At 36.1% G+C, this 23,719-nt stretch overlaps 1 protein-coding gene and 2 pseudogenes across 1 annotated transcript; 1 reads left to right on the top strand and 2 right to left on the bottom strand.

Annotated features, from left to right (window-relative positions):
• Positions 1–5,211: 5,211 nt before the first annotated feature.
• On the top strand, positions 5,212–15,974 carry LOC106421072 (annotated as a pseudogene).
• Positions 15,956–17,545, bottom strand: LOC106421071 (agamous-like MADS-box protein AGL53). Its single transcript, XM_022692006.2, has one exon. It carries the CDS (start codon positions 17,075–17,077, stop codon positions 16,220–16,222), a length of 858 nt encoding a protein of 285 aa, XP_022547727.1. The 5' UTR covers positions 17,078–17,545; the 3' UTR covers positions 15,956–16,219.
• A 123-nt stretch (positions 17,546–17,668) lies between these two features.
• LOC111207990 lies at positions 17,669–23,493 on the bottom strand (annotated as a pseudogene).
• Between the last annotated feature and the right edge of the window lie 226 nt (positions 23,494–23,719).

The raw sequence follows: 23,719 nt of genomic DNA, 5'->3' as shown, positions 1-23,719 counted from the left end.
CATTAGTGTTTATATATATATATTATTTAGTTTGAATATTTATTAAATAAAAATTCATATGTGTTATATTTTATAATCATTTGTAACTTATTATAACAAAAAAATAATCTATTGATCACAAAATTTTCGGAGTGGGAATATTCAAATTTCTAATAATATATAGACGTTTTGAAAAATTCAAATATAACATATAAGAAAAAATATAAATGTTTTTATTATATATTTAATACGATTTTTTAATATCTTTCAATAATATAAAATTAAAAAAAAAGAACTAAGATACCAAAATTGTTATCAAATATTTATTATTCATAATAATTAATTTTTATATATACGTTAATCATATTAGGTAATTTCGTAGCTTCTAATTAAGGAAAGTGCAAAAACAATTTTGGTAGATTATTTATCAATTCGATAGTTAGTTTAATAAAAAATATAATGTAAGTCAAGATGAACCAACCTATTTTTCTAAGAATAGTATATTTTATATAGTCATTTATTAAATGAGAATTTATAATCATACAGTTCTATGATCATTCATATCATTTTATAACTGAATATTTAAATCATCGATAACAAAATTTTCAATGTGAAATCTTTAATAAGTTTATAATTTATAAATGTTTTTGAAAATTCATTGAAAGTTTTAATATTAAAATATTTATGTAATCTTATGGTATATAGTATAATCTATATATATATATATGTTTTATTATTAAATGATATTTTTTACTCATATGGTTTTAAAATAATGTGTATCTTCTTATAATATTAAATAAAAGTTCATATTAATACAATTTTATGATCATTTGTAACTTATTATGACAAAAAAAATAATCTATTGATCACAAAATTTTCAGAGTGGGGATCTTCAAATTTCTAATAATTTATAGACTTTTTGAAAAATACAAAATATAACATATAAGAAAAATTATAAATGTTTTATTATATATTTAATGTGATTTTTAAAGATATTTTAATGATATAAATTTAAAAAAAGAACTAAGATACAAAAATTGTTATCAAATATTTATTATTCATTATAATTAATTTTCACATATACGTTAATCATATTAGGTAATTTCGTAGCTTTTATTTAAGGAAAGTGCAAAACATTTTTTGGTACGTTATTTATCAATTCGATAGTTAGTTTAATAAAAAGTGTAATATAAGTTAAGATGGACCAACCTATTTTTTTAGGAATATATATTTTGTATAGTTATTTATTAAATAAGAGTTTATAATCATACGGTTCTATGATCGTTCATATCGTTTTATAACAAAATATTTAAATCATCGATAACAAAATTTTCAATCTGAAATCTTTAATAAGTTTATAATTTATAAATGTTCTTGAAAATTCATTGAAAGTTTTAATATTAAAATATTTATGTAATCTTATGGTATATAGTGTTTAATATATATATATATATATTTATTTATTTTATTATTAAATGATATTTTTTACTCATATGGTTTTAAAATCATGTGTATCTTCTTATAATAAAAATGTTAAACCATTGATCATTAATTTTTAACATAATAATTTTAATAGTTTTAGTCATTTATTGTCGTTTTTAAAAATTCAAAATATAACATATACGAAAAAATCTAAATTTTATTTTTATAGCTAATTTGATTGTTTAATTTATTTTAATAATATAAAATTAAACAAAAAATGATGGAGGAGATATACATTGTTATCAAATCTTTATTATTAAACTCATTAATTGTCATATATATATTAGTCATTTATGGTAATTCTGTAGGTTTTATTTAAGGAAAGAAAATATCATATTATATCATTATATCATATAGTTTGACCAACTTATATATCTAACAACATATAAAAATCGAATGTGGACCTACTTATTTTTCAATTGAATGTAATTGACTACCTAATTGAGTGTCACCTATGCATTGGGGCCTCTTTTAATTAATACAAAATTGAGGTTATATCTTTTCAAATGTTCCTCAATTAATATATAAGAGATTATATAATTATGACGCAAATCAAACATTTGGAAATATTTCAAGCAAAGAAAGTTTTACACCTTTTAGTAACAGTTCAATTTCATGGCTCATTCCACACCTCAATTCATCATGCGAATTCTTTTTTCAACTTTTTTTTTTTTGGTAAGAATGTTAAGTCTTCTTTCTCATCTTGCCAATCTATTCTGGTGTTTTCATTTCGTTACATTATTGTGAAATTTTGTGTGCCTCCATTATTGTGAAATTTTGTGTGCTCCATTAATTTTATTCGACGTTGTGTTGTGTCCAATTAAATATGTGTACACCATTAATGGCAAGTAAAACTCCTATGAAACAAATACTATGATTTTAAATAGCAAGATAATTGGCTAACAAAAAAAAGCCAGACGATTCAAAATATTACATGCGAGATAGAGCATTGCGCGCCATTATAAAATTTTGAAGAAATAGTTCATCTAATGTGAATACAGAAACTATAATTCTCTTCTAAATTTTTTTTACACCTACAGACACTATGAGTTTCCATTTACAACTTTAAGACACATTGAACTTGTCACACACATTTTGTGTGTCAAAAGACTCAAATACCCTTATTGTCTCTCTCTTTACCTTCTCTCTCGTTACCTCTTCTTTTGATAACTAATCAGTAATATTTTTTTTTAATAAAATCTCACAAACCACAATCTTCTCGTCGATGAAATCTGTAATCTTCTTATCCATGAAATCCCTAACCCCACCGATGAAACCTCTCTCTCTATCGTCGATGGAGCCAAATCCCTAACCCAATCAATGGAACTCCAGAGGAGAAAGAAGGTCTTGTATCTTAGATCTGTAAATTCTCTGACTTTTGTGGTGATTCCGGTAACTCGAGATGTCATGATGCAATGAGTGAGGAACAAGTATGTCCATGGAAAGATAATGGAGACGATGAGTTTTGAGGAGAAACGGGATGGATTGTGGATTCAAACTCGGGCCTGGTGGTGGTGAGTGAGGAACGAGTCGGTCCATGGAGAAGAAATGTTATGTTTACTGGATAGATCGAGCGACATTGAGTACGGTCGTTTTATGTGGAGTTGGTAGAGAGCGACAAGAAGCATAGGTGGTGGTCAGGAACGTTGGTTTGAGAGAGATTTCCATTGGTAGGAAATTGAAAGCTTTGATCTTTATGGTTGATTTATATTATCCATACTTCAAAGTAAAAGTCCAAAGTCTTTCTCCAACACCAATCTCTTGTTTCAGTTAAAGTTTCCTCCTTTTATTTTTGTTTTTGTTTTTGTTTTTGTTTTTGTTTTTGTTTTTGTTTTTGTGATGATGATTTTTTTTGCAACAGAGGTTATGAATGTGGATGGCCACCATGAAAAATTATGTCGCTGTTCAGCTACTCTCCTCCCTCCGTCACGCAAACCAACTCTTCTTCTCAAGTCGCCTCTTCACCGTGGTCACCTCATCTCAGATTGCCGTCTTAGCTTCCAATGCAGTGAGTTTTCACGCCGTGCTCAGCTCCTCCTTCGTGTTGTGCCTTCAGCTCGTGCTCGCCGTCTCCGTGCACCGTAACAGACTTGCCGTCTTCTCTCCTAGGTGGAAGATTGAAAACTAGCCAACAATGGTGAAGTTCATATTATTTTCACATCAGATCCTCCATATTTTGTAGTTTTTTTTTTGTTTTTGACCCCAAATTCTTTGGTATGCAAAAATATCCTCTTGATTTCGTCTCAAACTTTTAATTGTACACTTTTCCAAATATCCTATTTTTGATAAATACAATTCAAACACTCATCCACTAGATTAATTTATCTCATCCACTGCAATATTAACACTTGTCCACTAATTGTTTTTTCTTGTAACACAAACGTACAACAAAAATTGTGTGGACGAGTGTTTGAATTGTATTTGACAGAAACATGAGTGGACAAAACTATCATGCTGCAACTTCATCCATCTATGTAAAACCCATCCACACATGACCGTTTTATACACCACTATCTCATATAGACACCATCTCAACATCACCCGTACACACATCACCTGTCCACACATCACCCGTCCATATATCCCCGTCCACGCATCACTCATCCACGCATTATCCATCCACAAAATGTTCATTAAGGATAAAATTGTCCAGAATCTACCGCTGGCCCACAACAAAGTGTCTCACATATAGGATGTGCCTCTGAGTGCAAGAGAAAGACAAAAAGTGCCCCTCAATGTAATCAACTCAATTCTAAACGATACCATCATACTATATTTCGAAACTTACGCCTTAATAATTAGAAAGAGAGAACAAACTAGTTTGAAATGATGATATTGCGTTTGGTAAAGAAGGTTCCACCGTTACCAAATAATCAAGAAAAAAAAACAGAAAACGAAGTTTAACATTTTGTATAGTATCAGGGCCGGTTCAAGATGTTAGTGGGCTGTTGGGCAAAAATTTTTTTAGATTTTTTCACATGTATATATAGATAATTTAAAATTTTTGGATCCCTATCCTAATTATTTTTAAGAAATTGGGCTCCTTTTACATAATATTTTTGTTAAAAAGTGTTTGGGTCCTGGGGTCCACGCTCCCTTGCCCTATGCCCTAAGCCGGCCAGTGTAGTATTTCCAAAAATTTGAGAAGTACATGCCATTATACAATGAAATTTCCCAAATTAGCGCAGATAGCATGAGCAAGTCTACGGTCGCGTATAAGGGGGAAAATGTGAATAGTTAATCACTACCACACTTTTGTTTCGCTACCAACACGATGAATAGTCGATTTTAAAACTAGAGTTAAAAAAGCAACAGCTAATAAGCATTAATTGACCAAACATTAATCGAAATAAAATATAATTCTTTAAGATTTTGAATTACAGAAATCACCTATAAATAGCTCTATACCCTGAGATTAGTGCAACATGTCAATTAGAGGCATTAAGATTGTGGAAGCCTATGATGTTGAGAATGGGACTATGTATATGTTGGTGTTAGGTCTGAAATTATTCAAAAGTTATTGGCAAGATCCAAACAAAGTGTTAATGCATCCGTATACAATTCTGACAGCGTTATAACATTACAAGGAAGCTATTTCCCTTGATTGTATGAATTTTTAACCAACTTCAGCAGGTGTCTTTGACTCTTTGCATAGTGAGGTTTACCACAATAAAAGTCCTTGGTTAATCGACCTGAACCGAACTGATAATCAAAACAACTAAAATCGGGTCTCTTATCCTTATCCGTTTGATTGATCTGAACCGAACCGATATTGTACTAAATTATCGATCAAGAAAAATAAACCGGATTGAACCGAATCTGTAAACGCAACCACCACTCTGGCTGCAGTCGAAATATATGCCGAGTCACAAATACGAGCGGTGGTTGCTCACGCGCGACGAAGTTAGGGGGTTTGGTCGGAGATGTTATTGTGCGCTCCGAGGGTGAAGCTGTTAGTGTTTCAGCAACGGCGCACGCTCACCTCTTCTTTAGCAAAGCGTTTTAGCTTCAATGCACAACCACTCAGAGCGTCTCAAGCTCAGTTTTTTTTTTCTTTTTTTTTTCGTGTTCGCATATTCTTGGAGAATTTCAGACAAGGCTTTAGTTTTCTTGTCTAAAATTCTTCTATTGGGAAACGTAAAACTAAAGACTTCCCTCTAGCATAGCAAATGAAAGATGAAACCTTTATGTTCTTCTTCTCTCAACGGAAAGATGAAAGTGTTGAGTTCTTGATTTGATAAGCTGATTAATGTATGAATGATGTCATCATATGTTTCGGCTGCTTTGGATAAGGATTGCATTGATTTCTTACCTTGGTTAGAGCAAATTGCTGGAGCCAAGCTAACTAACACTCTTTCCATTGGTAAATCCGTTTATGGCAGGTCAGTGATATCTCTCTCTCGTTGAATCTTTTGCGACTAGTTTTGCTTATACAAGTTATGATCTTGGTGTAATGGTTTGTTTATAATGCCAAATACACTAACCAGTTTTTAACATAATTTGACTTTTGAGCAGGGCCTTGTTTGCCTCAAAAGTAATCCATGCCGGGGACTGCATTCTGAAAGTTCCTTTTAATGCGGTATATTATGAAAATGAGCTTTTCTTCTTTTTGTGTGAGATCTAAAACGAGTTTCTGAAAATTAATACATTTTTGATATATACTGTATGTTGTTCTAATTGAATTTTCAGCAAATAACTCCGGATGAGCTTCCAGCTGATATTAGAGTTTCATTGACCGATAAAGTTGGAAACATAGGAAAGCTTGCTGCTCTTCTTATGATCGAGATAAACGCTGGTCAAGTAAGCTGCCATCAACATTTTTGGGTTGATGTAATCTTTAATATGGGAATCCATTTTATGTGGGCGTTTTGGTTTTTGATTTGAGTTTATGATTGTTTTCTGATCAGAACTCTCGATGGTTCCCTTATATCAGCCGACTTCCTCAGCTTTCAGATATGCACAGCGCGGTGGGGTTTCCACTCTAGTCCTTATTTTGGTCAGAAGTTCTGAGTGTTGAAAATTTTCTCTCGGCCAATAGTAGAATACTTATAATAATGGTTTTTCTCTGTGGTCTTTAGATCTTTTGGGATGAAAACGAGTTTAGCATGATTCGTTGTAGCGCAGTTCACAAGGAAAGTGTAAAACAAAAAGCTCGGATAGAAAAGGAATTCTCACTTGTATCACAAGTAAGTATGTTTCCTTAGTGGTCATCATAAGTGTTTGTTTCTTGTGGCAAATTCGATTTTCCTGCCTTTTTTCAGTCTTTTGACCATTGTCTTATAGATAGACGGCCTGCTTTTCCACACCTCTAATTATAAAAACAATGTGGCTGCTTTATTTTGTCCCTCGATTAGTATATTATCTTGCTTTTGGTCATAAAAGTATATTGTGTTGGGGTTCCTGATTGTTCCTAAAGGCCTAGAAGCAATTTTTTTTGTGTACACTTTATGAAATCATTACAAAGGCACACCCATATGTCATGGTACTAGCAAATATTATAGACATATGTCATGGTTCATCATGTCTCTTAGCAATGAATCCACCGAGTACGTAGTATACATATGTGAATTTACATGTTATTGGAGATAAACATATGTATTGTTTAAATAATGTGCTTATAGATAATGATTGATTTGTCTCAATCTTAGATCAGATAAGTACGGTGTAATTTCCTAGTTGTGATAGGAGTTAAGGTTTCCTCGTTGTATATATATGGCTGAGAACATTATGAACAAAACACTACAGTTCAATATCTTTCTCTACATGGTATCAGAGCATAGATCTTTCTAAAAATCACAAATAAGTTCTCAGTTTTCGTTGTTGTTCATAGTTTGAACAAAGTTCGTCGGTATCAATGGCAGACGAGGATTCCAAAAGCAAGGAAGACGCGACTGGTGTGGTCGTGAAGGCTTTGTCTGAGTCAGCCTCTTTGTCACCATATAAGTTGTATGGATCTGATAATCCAGGGTCTGTGATTACTTCAGTCATGTTGAATGGAGAAAATTATAATCAGTGGGCGAATGAGATGCTAAACGCACTTCAAGCCAAAAGGAAAACAGGTTTCATTAATGGAACTCTGAAGAAACCGTCATTGGAAAGTTCTGACTACAAGAGTTGGGTTGCAGTGAACTCAATGATTATTGGTTGGATACGTTCGTCAATTGAGGCCAAAGTCAAGGCTTCGGTTTCGTTCATCTCAGATGCAAGTCAGCTCTGTTCTGAATTAAAGCAAAGGTTTTCTGTTGGTAACAAAGTGAGAATTCATCAGCTCAAGTCTCATCTAGCTTCGTGTCGTCAAGATGGACAAAGCGTGCTTGAATATTATGGTCGATTGTGTTCCTTGTGGGAAGAGTATGCAATTTACAGACCATTGCCAATGTGTACTTGTGGTGTAGCGTTGGAAATTTCGAAAGAAAGAGAAGACGACAAGGTGCATCAGTTTTTAATGGGTCTTGATGATTCACGGTATGGTGGGCTGTGTACTACACTTATTGGGATGGATCCGCTGCCAACCATTGGTGAAGTATATTCCAAAGTAATCAGAGAAGAACAGAGGTTGTTAGCTTCTCGTGGACGTGAACAACAACAGGATGCAGTTGGGTTTGTTACTCGACAAGGTGAGATGTCTACACCTAGTGAAAGTCAAGTCAACATAAGAAGCGATTCTATACTGCGTGGTAGGGATCGTGGTGTAAACTGTTCTCACTGTGGTCGTTCGGGTCATGAAAAGAAGGATTGTTGGTCTCTGAATGGATTCCCAGAGTGGTGGAATGAACGTGCAGACCGTGGTGGATCGGGCAGAGGTAGAGGCCGAGGTGGTAAAGGTGCTGGTAATGGTTTTGGACGTGGTAAGAGTCAGGCTACTGCAGCACATGCTACAAGCTCGAACGCTTCTGTCTTCCCGGAATTCACTCAAGATCTGTGGACGGTTATGTCTCAGATGATTCAAGAAAAGTAGAGTTCAGATAAATTGTCTGGTAAGAATAAATTTGGTGATGTAATACTCGACACATGAGCCTCCCATCACATGACATGACAGCTTTCCTTGTTAACAGACATTGTGTCTATACCACCGAGTTCGGTGGGTTTTGCTGATGGTAGCAGGACGTTTGCTTTGAGCATGGGGAGGTTCCCACTCTCAACAAAAATTTCGTTAACGAATGTCCTATATGTGCCTTCACTGAATTGCACGCTTATTTCGGTTTCCAAAATCTTGAAACAGACGAGTTGTTTGGCCACTTTTTCTGAAACAATTTGTGTTTTACAAGACCGTTTCTCGAGAACTCTGATTGGAACCGGTGAAGAGCGTGGTGGGGTTTATTACTTGACGGATGTTGCTACTGCGAAGATTCACACGGTCAGTGCAGCAATGGATCAGACTTTGTGGCATCAACGCTTGGGACATCCTAGTTTTTCTGTTGTTTCAGCTTTACCTATGTTTTCTTCTACTTCTGTTAGCTCTAGTTCTTGTGAGGTTTGTTTTCAAGCTAAACAGACTAGAGAGGTTTTTCCAGACAGTATTAATAAAACAGATGATTGCTTTTCTTTGATTCATGTTGATGTATGGGGACCTTATCGTGCTCCATCATCTTGTGGTGCTGTCTATTTTCTGACAATTGTTGACGATTTCTCACGAGCAGTCTGGACGTACTTACTACTTGAAAAGTCAGAAGTTCGTGGTGTTTTGGTGAATTTTTTCGCTTATACTGAGAAGCAGTTTGGAAAAACAGTAAGGACGGTTAGGAGTGACAATGGGACAGAGTTTATGTGTCTATCTTCTTACTTTCGTGAGCATGGAATGATTCATCAAACCTCATGTGTTGGTACACCGCAACAAAACGGTCGTGTTGAGCGGAAGCATAGACATATACTAAATGTCTCACGAGCTCTGTTGTTTCAGGCGAGTATGCCGGTGAAATTTTGGGGAGAAGCGGTTTTAACTGCGGCTTACCTCATAAACCGAACTCCATCATCAGTTCTAAAAGGGTGTTCTCCGTATGAGATCCTTCATGGAAGTAAACCTGATTTGTCTCAGTTGCAAGTGTTTGGTTCAGCTTGCTATACTCATCGTGTGACTCATGACAAAGACAAATTCGGCGAGAGAAGTCGTGTGTGTGTGTTCGTTGGCTATCCTTTTGGTAAGAAGGGATATAAAGTCTATGATATGGATCGTGAGGAGTTCCTAGTATCGCGAGATGTAGTCTTTCGTGAGGATGTATTTCCTTACGCAACTGGTGGTCCTTCTGTTTCTTCACCTACTCTAGCAGTTGAGGGAGTTGACGGAGATTGGGACTCAGATATGCCTGTTGACGTAAGGGGGAGTATGAATGTGATTGAATCCAATCCGTCTGATGAAACAGAGGAAATAGTGGAGTTTAATGAGAATCGTGGTGTACAAGAAACTCCTCAAAGTGAAGCTGAAACCGCGGTTAACTCAGAACCTGAAGTCCTTCCGCAACAGACTGAAGAGTTGCAGGCTATGGGTACTGATTTAGAACCAACTCCACAGTCATCCAGTGCACCTCTTGGTCGTGGTTTTCGACCTCATGTGCCGTCAGTAAAATTGAAGGACTATATCACCTACAATGCAGAGGCAAAGGCACTAGTCTGTATGTCGTCAAACCCCCCCCCCCCCCCCCCCCACGTTCTCACTCATCAGTCCTCAGTCTCGGTCCAAGGTAACTCGCTTTATCCCTTGACCAACTATATCTGACTCTAATTTTTCTCCAGTGCACCGTGCGTTTTTGGCTAATGTAACTGCAGCCAAAGAACCTAAGCATTTTAAAGAAGCTGTGGGCATCAAGGTTTGGGATGATGCTATGACTGTTGAAGTCGTTGCGCTGGAAGATCAGCACACCTGGGATATCGTTGATTTACCACCAGGAAAGGTCGCAATTGGTAGTCTTTGGGTGTACAAAATCAAATATAATGCCGATGGAAGTATACGGAGATACGAAGCACGTGTTGTTGGATGTGGTAATAAACAAATTGCTGGAGAAGATTATGGTGAGACGTTTGCTCCTGTCGTTAAGCTGACAACTGTTCGAACACTGCTAAAGATTGCAGCTTCTAAGCAATGGGAAGTCTATCAAATGGACGTTAACAATGCCTTTCTTCATGGAGATCTCGAGGAGGAGGTTTATATGTTGCTTCCACCCGGGTTTCGTCATACTCACCCTAACAAGGTATGTCGGCTTCGCAAGTCCTTGTATGGACTCAAGCAGGCTCCGCGCTGTTGGTTTAAAAAGTTGACGGATGCTTTGGTTAAGTTTGGTTTTGTTCAGTCGTATGATGATTATTCACTCTTCTCTTACACGCGAAAGGGAGTTGAGATTCGTGTGCTCATCTATGTAGATGACTTGATCATCTGTGGTAATCATAGTCACATGATTGAGAAGTTTAAAGAGTATTTGAGTAAATGTTTTTCGATGAAAGACTTAGGCAAGTTGAAGTACTTTCTTGGAATTGAAGTAAGTAGAGGGCCTGAAGGAATGTTTCTGTCGCAACGGAAATACGCAATGGATATTGTGTCTGACACAGGAAATCTCGGTTCTAAACCTGCTGCTACTCCACTTGAACAGAATCATGGTCTGGCGTTAGTGAATAGTCCGCTTATGTCTGATCCAAAACCCTATCGACGTTTGATGGGTCGTCTTATTTATCTTACACACACTAGACCGGAGTTAAGTTACTCTGTTCATGTGCTAGCACAGTTCATGAAGAAACCCAAGGAGGCTCACTGGCAAGCAGCTCTCCGGGTAGTACGCTTTCTCAAAGGAACGTTGTGTCAGGGGATTTTCCTCAGCTCGGGCTCAGACCTGTCTCTTACTGTGTTTTGCGACTCAGATTGGTCGTCATGTCCGTTAACAAGACGATCTCTTAGTGCGTTTGTTGTAATGTTGGGTGATTCCCCTATCTCTTGGAAGACTAAGAAACAGAAAACTGTTTCACACTCTTCGGCTGAAGCAGAGTATCAGTGTATGGCAGTTGGTCTTCGTGAAGTTAAGTGGCTTCATAAGTTGTTAAAAGGGTTGGATGTTGAACAGAGGAAGCCCATACGTTTCTTTTGTGATAGTAAAGCTGCGATTCATATAGCTACTAATCCGGTCTTTCATGAGCGTACAAAGCATATCGAAAATGATTGTCACTCTGTTCGTGATGCAGTAAAAGCTGGTCTCATTGATCTTCATCATGTTCGCACTACTCAACAGGTTGCAGACATTCTGACAAAGGCGCTAGGGCGTGCTCAGTTTAGTACCTTGTTGTCCAAATTGGGCGTTCGGAATCTTCACACTCCAACTTGAGGGGGAGTATTGGAGATAAACATATGTATTGTTTAAATAATGTGCTTATAGATAATGATTGATTTGTCTCAATCTTAGATCAGATAAGTACGGTGTAATTTCCTAGTTGTGATAGGAGTTAAGGTTTCCTCGTATATATATGGCTGAGAACATTATGAACAAAACACTACAGTTCAATATCTTTCTCTACACATGTGTATATTTTTTTCTTCTCTTCCTAGTTAATAAGAGTTGTGAAATTATTTTTGGTTATTCTTAGGCATTCAAGGAACATCTTCCCAAAGCCATTGAACGCCCAGCTCTGGAAAATTTCATGTATGCAGGGCCGGCTGAGGCATAGGGGCAAGGGGGGCGTGGGCCCAGGGCCCAATTTTTTTTTTTGCATAATTAGTGTTAATATGGGGCCTGATTTTCAAAAAAAAAATTTTAAAAGGGGCCCAAAATTTTTATGTTATCCATAGAGTATATGTAAATTTTTTTTTGAAAAACTATTTTGCCCAGGGGCCCATAATTTTCTTGAGCCGGCCCTGCATGTATGCATATACATTAGGTGAGAAAATTACTCTACATTTAATTCTATTTGGCGCTATATCTGTCTCTGATTTTACTCAACCACTATATGTGTTACCACTGAGTCACTGACATTCTTTAGTTATTCAGAATAATCTGGATCCTTTTTTGTTTTTACTTGATATGAATAACTTGTTGCTCTGGACAGTGGGATCACGTGCTTGGGAAACCTCGAGAGGCATATCACTGGTAAGTGTCTTCAGTATGATTCTGCGTTTTTTGTCTTCTCAAGGTGATCTGACCATTTAACAGATTCCGTTTGCAGATTTCATGAACCATGATGGACTTTCTGCATCAATCGTTTTGACTGATGAAGACAACCAACTATCTGAGGTTTACTTCCCATTTAATATTCTGACTTCTCTTCTTCCTGTGTCTGCCTACATCTACTTGCTATTCTCTGTCACCTCCATATCTCATTTGATTCCCTGTTTACTTTCTCTCGTCTCCATAGGGTTTGTAACTAGTTCATGATTTTTAAGTTTTAAAACTTTGCAGGTCACTGCAGATCGTGACTACAGTCCTGGTGACGAGATATGATCTACTAATAATAGCAATCCCAATTAATTCCAAAGGTTATGAATCTTACTTATGTTAAAATGTTGTGTCTTTTCTAGAAGATCTAAACGGTTGCGTCTTTTCTAAAATTTCAATGTTGAAAGGTTGTGTATTTTCTAAAAATTATGTTGTGTCATTTTTTGTTGTTTTAAAAGTAAATTTTGATAAGTTGTGACTATTAGTATCATTTAAAAAGTAAAAAGCTGTGACTATTTTTATAAGTATTTTTTCAAAATAACTACCTTTAAATTGGAAAAATATGACTATTCAAATTGAAGAGTTGCGACTATTCGAATTGAAGAGTTGCGACTATTCAAACTGAAGAGTTGCGACTATTCAAATTGAAGAGTTGTGACTATTTAAATAGGTTTTTAAAATCTATAAATAGTCTCTGCCATGCATTTCTCAAAATATTTTTTTTAATTCAAAAGGTTGTGAATCTTACTTATGTTAAAAGGTTGTGTCTTTTCTAGAAGATCTAAAAGGTTGCGTCTTTTCTAAAAGTTCAATGTTGGAAGGTTGTGTCTTTTCTAAAAATTATCTAAAAATTATGTTGTGTCATTTTTTGCTGTTTTAAAAGAAAATTTTGATAAGTTGTGACTATTCATATACGTTTCATTTAAAAAGTAAAAAGTTGTGACTATTTTTATAAGTATTTTTTTTCAAAATAACTATCTTTAAATTAGAAAAATGTGATTATTCAAATTGAAGAGTTGTGACTATTCAAATTGAAGAGTTGTGACTATTCAAATAGGTTTTTAAAATCTATAAATAGTCTCTGCCATGCATTTCTCAAAATATATTTTTTAATAAAATGGTAGACTCAAAAATCCAAGAGGTACGCACATGTATTTTTTTAACTAAAGTACGTACATGTTTTGTTAGTCAGTTTGTAGGAAATTCATTAACAAACTTAAAAAGGGCACTAAGAGTTAGCATTTGTTTGGTTAAAGTTGAAAAGAATACCAACTCAAGTGCATAAATTAATAATATAGACTTTCTGCATTATGAGAGTTTGTATATTGATTCATGTAAATAGATTCTTCAGCGGTAGTGATAATATGGATGAATTTTTTTTATTGTGGTAAAACCAGTAAAACAGTAATTAGAAAATTTCATTAAAGATGTTGTAGAGTCACGAAGAATACAAATGTATGAATAGTTGCACCTTTTGGTTAATATGTTCTATAATATTATTTGTGTATGCATGAAAAGTTGCATACTAAATTCTAGAATTATAGAAACATAATTTTCTTATAGAAACATTTATTAGATAAAATATTTGTGAAAGGTCACAATTTAGGATGCCAAGAGGTGTCAAGTATGTGTGATTTTCAAAATTGCAACCATTAGTCTTTTATATAAGACACATATATTGAGAAAAAAAAAAGAGTGTATGTGTGATTTTATGAGACAAATATTTTACTGCACATAGATCCCTTAAAGTTACAATGCAATCATAATACATGTATTTTTACACACCTTCAAAAATTAATTAATGTTCTACATGTCGTTATCAATTATTTTATTAATTTAGTAAATGATTAGATTTAAATGTGTTTGTTTGTTTTAATTAGTTTCAAAATATCAAGTCTTGTTCAGAATCTTTGAATAAGTTACCTATAATAGATCTATTTTTATTGGTATTTACATATTTATATTTTAGCTATTATTTAAATTATAAAACAAATACGCATTCTTAGTAAAAGTAAAAGAAGAATATAGACACATGCAATTTAAGTTGTGAGAAGGGCACTTTCTTACAAACAAAAATAAACATCTTTTATATAAAATAAAAATTATAAATGTAATATTTTTATTTTTATAAAATGAGTTCCCACGCGATATCGCGGGGTTCCTTGCCTAGTTATAATACAATGAGATTTTCTTTTGGAAAGATGTTATTTTGGTGACTGGTTAAACTCACAGTCTCTGAAGCTTACCAGAGATCTCTGTGTAGGTTCTCATTAGGTATGGAGAATTCTCAAATGCTACACTCATGTTGGATTTTGGATTTACACTTCCTTACAACACTCATGACGAGGTTTGCTTTCTCTATCATTGATCGTCGCCATAGCAATATTGATCTGTAGATGTTAAGAGTTAAAGATGCCTACTCACCAACTTTTAACTTGATGGTCATTTGATTGATTGACTAGGTTCAAATCCAAATGGATATACCAAATGATGACCCTCTCCGGAACATGAACCTGGGACTTCTCCAGACCCACTACACAAGAAGTGTTAAAGATATCAATATCTTTCACTCTTCTTATGACACTTTCACAATCAAGTAGGTGTTAATGCTTGTTGCATATGTGATTAAAGTCTAGTTTTGATTCTCTCTCTATCTCAGGGAAGTGAAATCAGCTACAGGGAAAGGAATTCCTCAGTCTCTCCTAGCATTTTGCACGTCTTCTCTCTTGTACCGCTCCTCAAGGTGCTCAGATCAAAACTAGTTACTCTCTTTTGAGGCTGATCTTGAAAGTATTAACAGTAATAATGATTCTCAGAGCTAAATGATTTGTCAAAAGAAGCTGAGCAAAATGATGGCCGGCTAGCTCGGCTTCCCTTTAAAGACAGGAGCAGAGAGTTGGAGGCACATAAGATCATCTTGGCTCATATCAACAGTTTAATTGTGGATCATAGTGTTTGCATCAAGGTACTACAGAATTTCGACTCGATTAATTGCCACATAATGAACTGAAATATAGGTTTTGATAAAGGTTTATTTATTGGGTGCTTTTGCAGGAACTAGGAGCATCTAATTTCCGTTTTGAATCACAAAGGCTTACTGTTAGAACTTAGAAGGCAGATGGCAAGAGAGCTCATCTTTGGGGAGCTTCGTGTTCTGAGATCTGCAGCTGAATGGCTTATTCATTATTGCACAAACTTGTTTTCAGCACCTTAAACGAGCCCTATTACTTGTATAAGTAGTCGAGTTTACTTTCTTCCTTGGTCAGAATGTGAAAAAGGAAAGGATGAACATGTATGTTGGATCTGGATGGTAACCACGTGTATGTTAAGATCATGAGAATGCAAACACAATCTATGATTCTGTTGCTTGACTTTGAGTTAAAAGAGCTATTAGTGACAACAATATCGATATACCAATCATATCTTTCGAGAGAGATACTAAACAACGAAGATCTTTCTGATCAGGCCTTGTTGGTTGTTGGATGAAAACAAAATTCGATGTGATCCTAAAGGTTATATATTATATTATGTAACAAAAGGAGTAATGAGATTAGTCAAATCGTATATCACAGAAACAAAACAAAACAAAAATAAGGACTTGAATGAAGAATATAAACGAAGAATAAGAATCATATACAGAGATTGTTGAAGTCATACCCAAAGTTGAAGCCTTGCGTATTATTGAGACTGTTGTTGTAGTATCCAAAGTTAACTTGCTCCTCAGGTAAAGCAGTAGTGACATTGTTGTTGCCAAAGCCAAAGTTGAAGCCTTGTCCCCCAAGCAAAGCCCTGTTGTCACTGAGATTGTTGTAATAGGTTTGCTGAAGGCTTGAGGAAACAGAGTGAGGCAATTGAGTAAAACTAGCGTTTTCGTGGTTAAACAGAAAGATTGAATATTTACTCTGATGATTCAACAACTGATCAGTTGCTGCGGCAGAGTTATAAACATCACCACGACTCATGTCTTGCTCGGTACTTGTTGCTGATACACTCTGTTGTTGATGATCAGGAACAGAAGAATAATTGGGAAAGTTGTGGTTTTGTTCTGACATAATGCTCTGATCTTCACGAAGAAGTATGTCTTGTAATAGCTGTAACTTGTCCACCAAGGAACCTTCGAGTTCTTGGACTTTCTGTGAGAATTTAATTGAAAATCTCTTCTTCTCGTCGTGCATCTTCTTGTTACAGAACTTTGAAAGATTGGTGCTCTTCTTTTGTTTCTCTTCGTGGGTGAGTTTGCTGTATCTTTCGGCGACGCCTTGGACTTGGGACTCATCTTCGGGCCAAGTTTTCACGAGGTTTCCGAGACGATCGTAATGTATAACGCAAATTAGGCTATCGCAGAGAGTGGAGAGCTCGCCAGCTTTTCTCAGAATCGTCTCTTGTCTTTCGAACAAACTGGTAAATGGTTTCTTGAATAGGGTTGGCTTTCTCACGGAAAATTTATTGACCTTCTTGTTGTTTCTCGAAGAAGAAGAAGAATCCATTGTTGTTGTTTGTTTACTGCCAAATACAGAGAGAGAAGACAAGTTTGAGTGACGAAGAGAGATCAGACAAGTGCGAGTTATTTTAGGGAAGGATTAGGGTTTATTTATAGATCAGATTAAAGATAATTTCCATTTTTCATTTAATGTAGCCGTTGGGGATTATTAAGCTGAGATTCGGTTGATCTTTAACAGGAAAATTCTGAATCTATGGGACAAAATGTCCAAATTACCCCTTATTATATACAAAAGAAAAATACTGATTACAAAATCACCAGAACTAAATTGGGTGTCTTAAACTCTTAATCATGTCCATGGTTAATCAACCCGAACCAAACCGATACAGTACTGATTACAAAATCACAAGAACTAAATTGTGTGTCTTATCCGGTTGGTTGATCTGAACCGAACCGATGCTGTACTAAAATTCTAGATTAGAATGCAAACACAATCTATATAACTCCCTCCCTGTGATTTTGTTGCTCGACTTTTAATCAAAAGAGCTATTCTATAGACAGCAAAAGGAGATACTAAACAGGGAAGATCTTTCTGATCAGGCCTTGTTGGTCGTTGGATGAAAATAAAATTTGATGTGATCCTAAAAGTTATATTATAATTGTGTATCAAAAGGGTAATGAGATTAGTCAAATCATATATTACAGAAAAAGGGACTTGAATGAAGAATATATGTATACATACGAAGAATAAGAACATAAGCACAAGGATTAATACGCAATGAAATAATAGGATGAAGCAGACGTGTTGTGTGATCAATAAGAGTTTGAATGTGAAGTCAGGCTGATACAACTTCACACCATCATGTACAAAGATTGTTGAAGCCTTGCGTATAGTTGAGATTGATGTCATATCCACCAAACCCTTGTGTACCAAGAAGACTGTTGTAGTATCCAAAGTTAACTTGTTCCTCAGGTAAAGCATTGTTGTCATAGCCAAAGTTGAAGAAGCCTTGCGTAGTACTGAGATTGTTGTTGTCGTTGAAGCCATGTGCCCCAAGCAAAGTCCTACTGTCATTGATATTGTTGTAATAAGAGGGAATCAAGGATTGCTCAAGGCTTGAGTGAGGCAATTGTGATAAAGTAGTGTTTTCATGGTTAAACATAAAGATTGAATATTTACTCTGATGATTCAAAGAACCGGTTGCAGTGGAGTTGTAAACATCACCACGACTCAGGTCTTGCTCGGTACTTGTTGGACCAGTCCTGAGAAGATTCGTAATGCTCTGATCTGGCTCGGCGTGATGATCCTCACGAAGCATCATGTCTTGTAATAGCTGTAACTTATATACCAAGGAACCTTCAAGATCTTCCACTTTCTGCGAGAATTCAATTGGAGATCTCTTCTTCTCGTCGTGCATGTTCTTGTTCAGGAATACTTAGAAAGATTGGTGCTCTTCTTTTGTTTTTCTTCGTGGGTGAGTTTGCTATATCTTTCGGCAATGACTTGGACTTGGGACTCATCTTCGGGCCAAGTTCTGACGAGGTTACCGACACGATCATAATGGATAACGCAAATTTCGTTACCGCAGAGAGTGGAGAGCTCGCCAGCTTTTTTCAGAATCGTTTCTTGTCTCATCAACAAATTGATCGATGATTTCTTGAAAAGGGTTTGCTTTCTCACTGACAATTTGACCTTCTTGTTTCTCGAAGAAGAAGTAGAAGAAGAAGAATCCATTGTTGTTGGTGTTGTTTGCTGCAAAATACTGAGAAGAGAAGTTTGAGTAACAAAGAGAGAAAGACAAGTGCAAGTGATTTTAGCGAAGGATTAGGGTTTATTTATAGATTTTGGTTATGTCCCTTTTTTCTAAGTATAATTAATCCCATAGTTTCCTATTCTTAAAGTATTAAAACGATCAGATCATTGATAATTTCCATTTTTCATTTAATGTAGCCGTTGGGGATTATTAAACTTAGTGAGATTCGTTTGACATAAAATGGCCAAAGTGCCCCTTAAACACCGATTTGAGATAACGTTGTGGAGGTCAGAGTTGTATTAATGTCGTCTTTTCCATTATGTCTTTTTTTTGTTACAATCGATATTTATTTCGTGATATACAAAACAAAGAACTGTTTCTACAAAACGATGAAAAGTTTATTTGTAAATGCAATATTCACAGATTAGCATATGAAGAAAACTGAATACTGACCTCCACTTTGGTTGTGATCAATTAATAATGCAACCAAAGTGAGGATTTTTATGGGCAACTGGGTTCATGATATGTATGCCTTAACTTAGTCCGTGTAGTTGTAGACAAGCTCTGTTCTCGGACATTTTACTTCACCTCTGTTCTTGTCCGCCATTTCCTTGAGAGCCTGCAATAACATTACACCATCAACGCAAAGCAAAAGTTGTTGGATTAAGCTTGAAGAAAAAAGAAAACTTGAGAAATAAGTTAACTTATAATCCTACCGAGTTATGGTTTAAAGGATTAGGAAAATATCCAAATATGTTATACCTAATGAGTTTAGGAAATTTGAGATATATATAAGGAGATGCAAGAACGTTGTATAACTTATGAGTTTTGTGATTGTGTGAGAGCTTAAGGTTTTTGAGTGAGTTTTCCTTAAGAGATTAATGAGAGAGTTATTCTTATTATTGAGTTTTATACAATTCGAGATTCTATATTTGGTATCAGAGCGTAGGTTCGGATCCTTTGAAGAGCGCATAAACGAGATGATGGGATGCATCGATAGAATCATCGCGATGATGGATCGAGGGTCCTTGGAAAGCGAGAAAACAAAAGAAGAAGTGACCAAAAAATCAGAGGTGATTGTGAGTGATGAACCGACCTTGAATATGATCCAGCCGGTGACAACGAAGGAAGGTAAGAACGAGATTCCACTGATTAAATCAGATATGAAAACAGAGGTGATGGCCTGTGACGGAGAAGATGCACCTCTTGCATCCATAAGCGACGAGAAAACAGACAATATGAGGAAGAAGAAGAAGCGGTGGAAGAAACGTTCGATGGAGGCTCAAAATCGTTTGAAGGGAACCCAAACCGTATATCCTGTGAAAATCAATGTTGACGGATCTCTGAAGAAGAGCAAATGGATTCTAAACAATTGTCTGTTGATGACTGTTGTTAGTGCAAAAGGAGACACTACAGTAGTACTGCAGAAAGTAAACTGAGAGACAAAACACTACAAGAAAATACTTATGCTTTATTAGAATCTCTTTTAAACAATCTATTACAAGATCTGCTTAATTCAGCTTTTACACATCTAGTGTTAACACCCTAACACACGCTACTGAATGATTCCTAAGCTACTGAATGATTCCTAAGCTACAAAGCTTATGTCTCTCTTCCGTCAGTACTTCAGCAACTGCTTCAGCACGACCAAGACCACACTCAAGAGCTTTTCTCTCTCTCTCTAAATTTAGCCTATGTGTCTGTGTCTTTCCCGACGACCCTTAGAGCTATTTATCAATAACTCCATGTTCTTGAAACCCTAGTCTCCAAGGCAACATGGATATGGACATCTTCCATAACATTAAGTGCAACTTTCCTTTTCTTGGAATGCACTTATTTCTCTTTCTTTAAGTCATAAACTTGCTCCTCAAGTTTATTCCTCTTGCCTTTTCTCCAAGATACTCTCTTGCTCTCTAAGTCTACACGACTCCAGCTCAGCACCTTGACTCCACATGATCTTCACCACTCAACATGACGTCTGCTTCAGCAACTACATCAGCGAGTACTTCAGGGCAGACATCTTACATCTTCAATCTCCCCCTTTTAGCTTTGTGTGCCGATCAAGCACAACAATCTTCTGGTTCAGCAACCACGTTGCAACCACGTTCTTCTCCTAGAAACTTCCACACCAAATGTGCTTTTCTCCCCCACGAGATGTGCACCACACCATTTTTCTCCCCCATGAGATATGCATTCTCTGTACCAGAACATCACCATTCTCCCCCTGCTTGATTGCAAAAGAACAAACTACCATCTGCAAATAGCAAGTGAGAGACAGCTGGACACGATATGGCTACCTTCATACCGGTCAATTTTTTCATCCGCTCTGCTTTTTTATATTCATAATTAGAGCCTCTGTACACATAATAAATAAATAAGGAGATAATGGATCCCCCTGCCGTAGTCCCCGCTGAGGTATAATGAGACCTCGTGGCTGTCCATTGAGTAAAACTCTATATTGAACTGAAGATATACACTCTCGCATTAATTTAACCCAATGCGGATCAAATCCCATTTTATTAAGTAATGCCTCTATAAAATTCCACTCTATCCGATCATATGCCTTACTCATATCCGTTTTAATTGCCATAAAATTATTTTGACAAGATTTGTTGGTTCGCAAACCATGGAACATTTCCTGCGCAATAAGAATATTATCCGATATTAACCTTCCTGCCACAAAAGCCGATTGCGTCTCCGAAATTAGATGGGGAAGACAAATTTTCAATCTTTAACATAAAACTTTCAAAATGCTCTTGTAACCAACGTTACATAGGCTTATCGGTCTTAGTTCCGTCATCCTTGTAGGTCTCTCTATTTTTGGGATCATGCAAATGTTTGTTATGTTTAATCGTGAATCCATATCTCCTGTGACCAAAAAATTATTGACCAAATCAACCACATCCTTCTTAACGACATTCCAGGAGTGTTGGAAAAAGAGGGCCGTCAGTCCATCTGGGCCAGGCGCTTTCTCCGGATGCATCATAAATAGTGCTTGTCGAACTTCTTCCTCCGTAGCTCTTCGCAGTAACAATTGATTCATCTGGGGGGGGAAATTGATGGACCTATTTCCTCCAAAAAACTATCAAACTCCCTTGGGTTAGTTGAACTAAACAAACCAGCAAAGTAATCCACTGCCGCTTTCTCAATACCGTTCTCTTCTGTAATCCAATTACCCGCTCCATCATGGAGACCCACTATTTTGTTTCGGATCCGACATTGATTTGTCAAAGCATGATAAAACTTAGTATTTAGGTCCCCAGATGAATACCACATATTTCTACTCTTCTGGTGCCACTATTCCTCTTCATCCTTATATGCCTCTTGTAATTTCCTGGAAATCTCAATAATTTCCTCTTGTGACCTATTATTATATGTTTGTACTTCTTCCAGCGCGTTTTGGAGATTATGAATTTTATCCTTCCCATATGGTTGATTATTTTTCCGCCATGATGAAATTTCATGACGACAATTATTAATCTTTGTCATAAAATCTTCAGAAAGGCTTTCCTGATTTTATGTCCACCCCGATACAATTGATTCCATGAGTCCTTCTTGGCCAATCCATCGCTTATCAAACCTGAATTGTCCTCTTTTCCGTCCTGTAACCTTATCTTCCAAAAAAGCTACCACAGGTCTATGATCCGATCCCACCAGTCTCAGATATTCTGTATAAGAATATGGGAAAAGTGTATGCCATTCCTCATTAGCCAAGGCTCTATCCAATCGACATCTAACCGTAAATGCTCCTTTCCCTTTGCCTCTTCGTCCTTGCCATGACATCTTATTACCCCGAGCCGGAAATTCCAGTAAACCACTATTCCTTATCATATTATTAAAAGGAATAAAAGAAGCTGCATTGCGTAGAACCCCCCATCCTTTTCATGATTCCCAGTTATCTCATTTAGATACCCAATAATAAACCAAGGTTCAGATCGTGCTAGCCCATACCGAGTTAATCTTTCCCATACTTGTTCTCTAAGCGTTTGAACCGGATCTCCATAAACAAAAGTAAGGAAGACTTGTTTCCCATTAGTCACTGCTTCTATATCAATCATTTTGTTACTAGAATATAGGATCTTTACTTGGTACTCGTTGTTATAGAAGAGAGCTGAACCACCACTCCTCCTGCTCGGATCCACAGTGACCAGATTATCATATCCAAAGTGAGATTGGAATTTTTGAACAAATTCAAACTCTTGTTTAGTCTCTGAGAGAAATAAAAAATCTGGTTTATGTTTATGCCGTATTTCCTTGAAATAACTTATGGTCCAATGACTTCCAAGTCCTCTGCAATTCCAACTTAGTATTTTCATATATAAAAGTGATTGAATTGCTCATACGAGCTAGAGGATTCAGGTACAATGCCACCCAAAAACCAAACAATTCCAGATTTCCATGAACACCATATCAAGGTGATTAATACACCTGCAACACCCGTATATAAATCCGTCACACCTTTGGTTAAAGTCACACTCCGAGAACCATTATTATAACCATCATGAATAACACATAACGAGACGACCCAAGAGTACTTAAGAAATATCATTTGTATCAACATAAATTTCCACAAAGACCACGACTGAGAAATATCCATACAATTGCCTTGATCAAAATAAACACTCCATATTTGCATTAACTGTTGAGTCCACTCCATACCGAACATTTTCAACTTCACAAAAACATCAGAAACAGGCCCTATTAACATCATTTGAAAAACCTTGGACCCATAATCCATGCCCATAGCCGTTTTCTCAGTGTACTTCAATAGTGTCTGTGTTTGACTTAAGGAGGCCAAACACATGAGAAGTAGCATAGTAAGACGTCTCATGCCATCACTACGTAACCGGATTTGCAAAAACCCTCGACCTTTTGTATCACTGAGCCTCCAGACCAAAAAAAAACACTTCCACAAGATGGTTTGTATTAGAAAA

The sequence above is a fragment of the Brassica napus genome, chromosome A9 (assembly GCF_020379485.1).
Source record: "Brassica napus cultivar Da-Ae chromosome A9, Da-Ae, whole genome shotgun sequence".
Classification (NCBI taxonomy): domain Eukaryota; kingdom Viridiplantae; phylum Streptophyta; class Magnoliopsida; order Brassicales; family Brassicaceae; genus Brassica; species Brassica napus.
This window is presented reverse-complemented; position numbering and strand designations above follow the sequence as displayed.

Coding starts and splice junctions, on each gene's coding strand:
- LOC106421071 (XM_022692006.2), bottom strand. CDS start 17,077: ATGGATTCTTCTTCTTCTTCGAGAAACAACAAGAAGGTCAATAAATTT.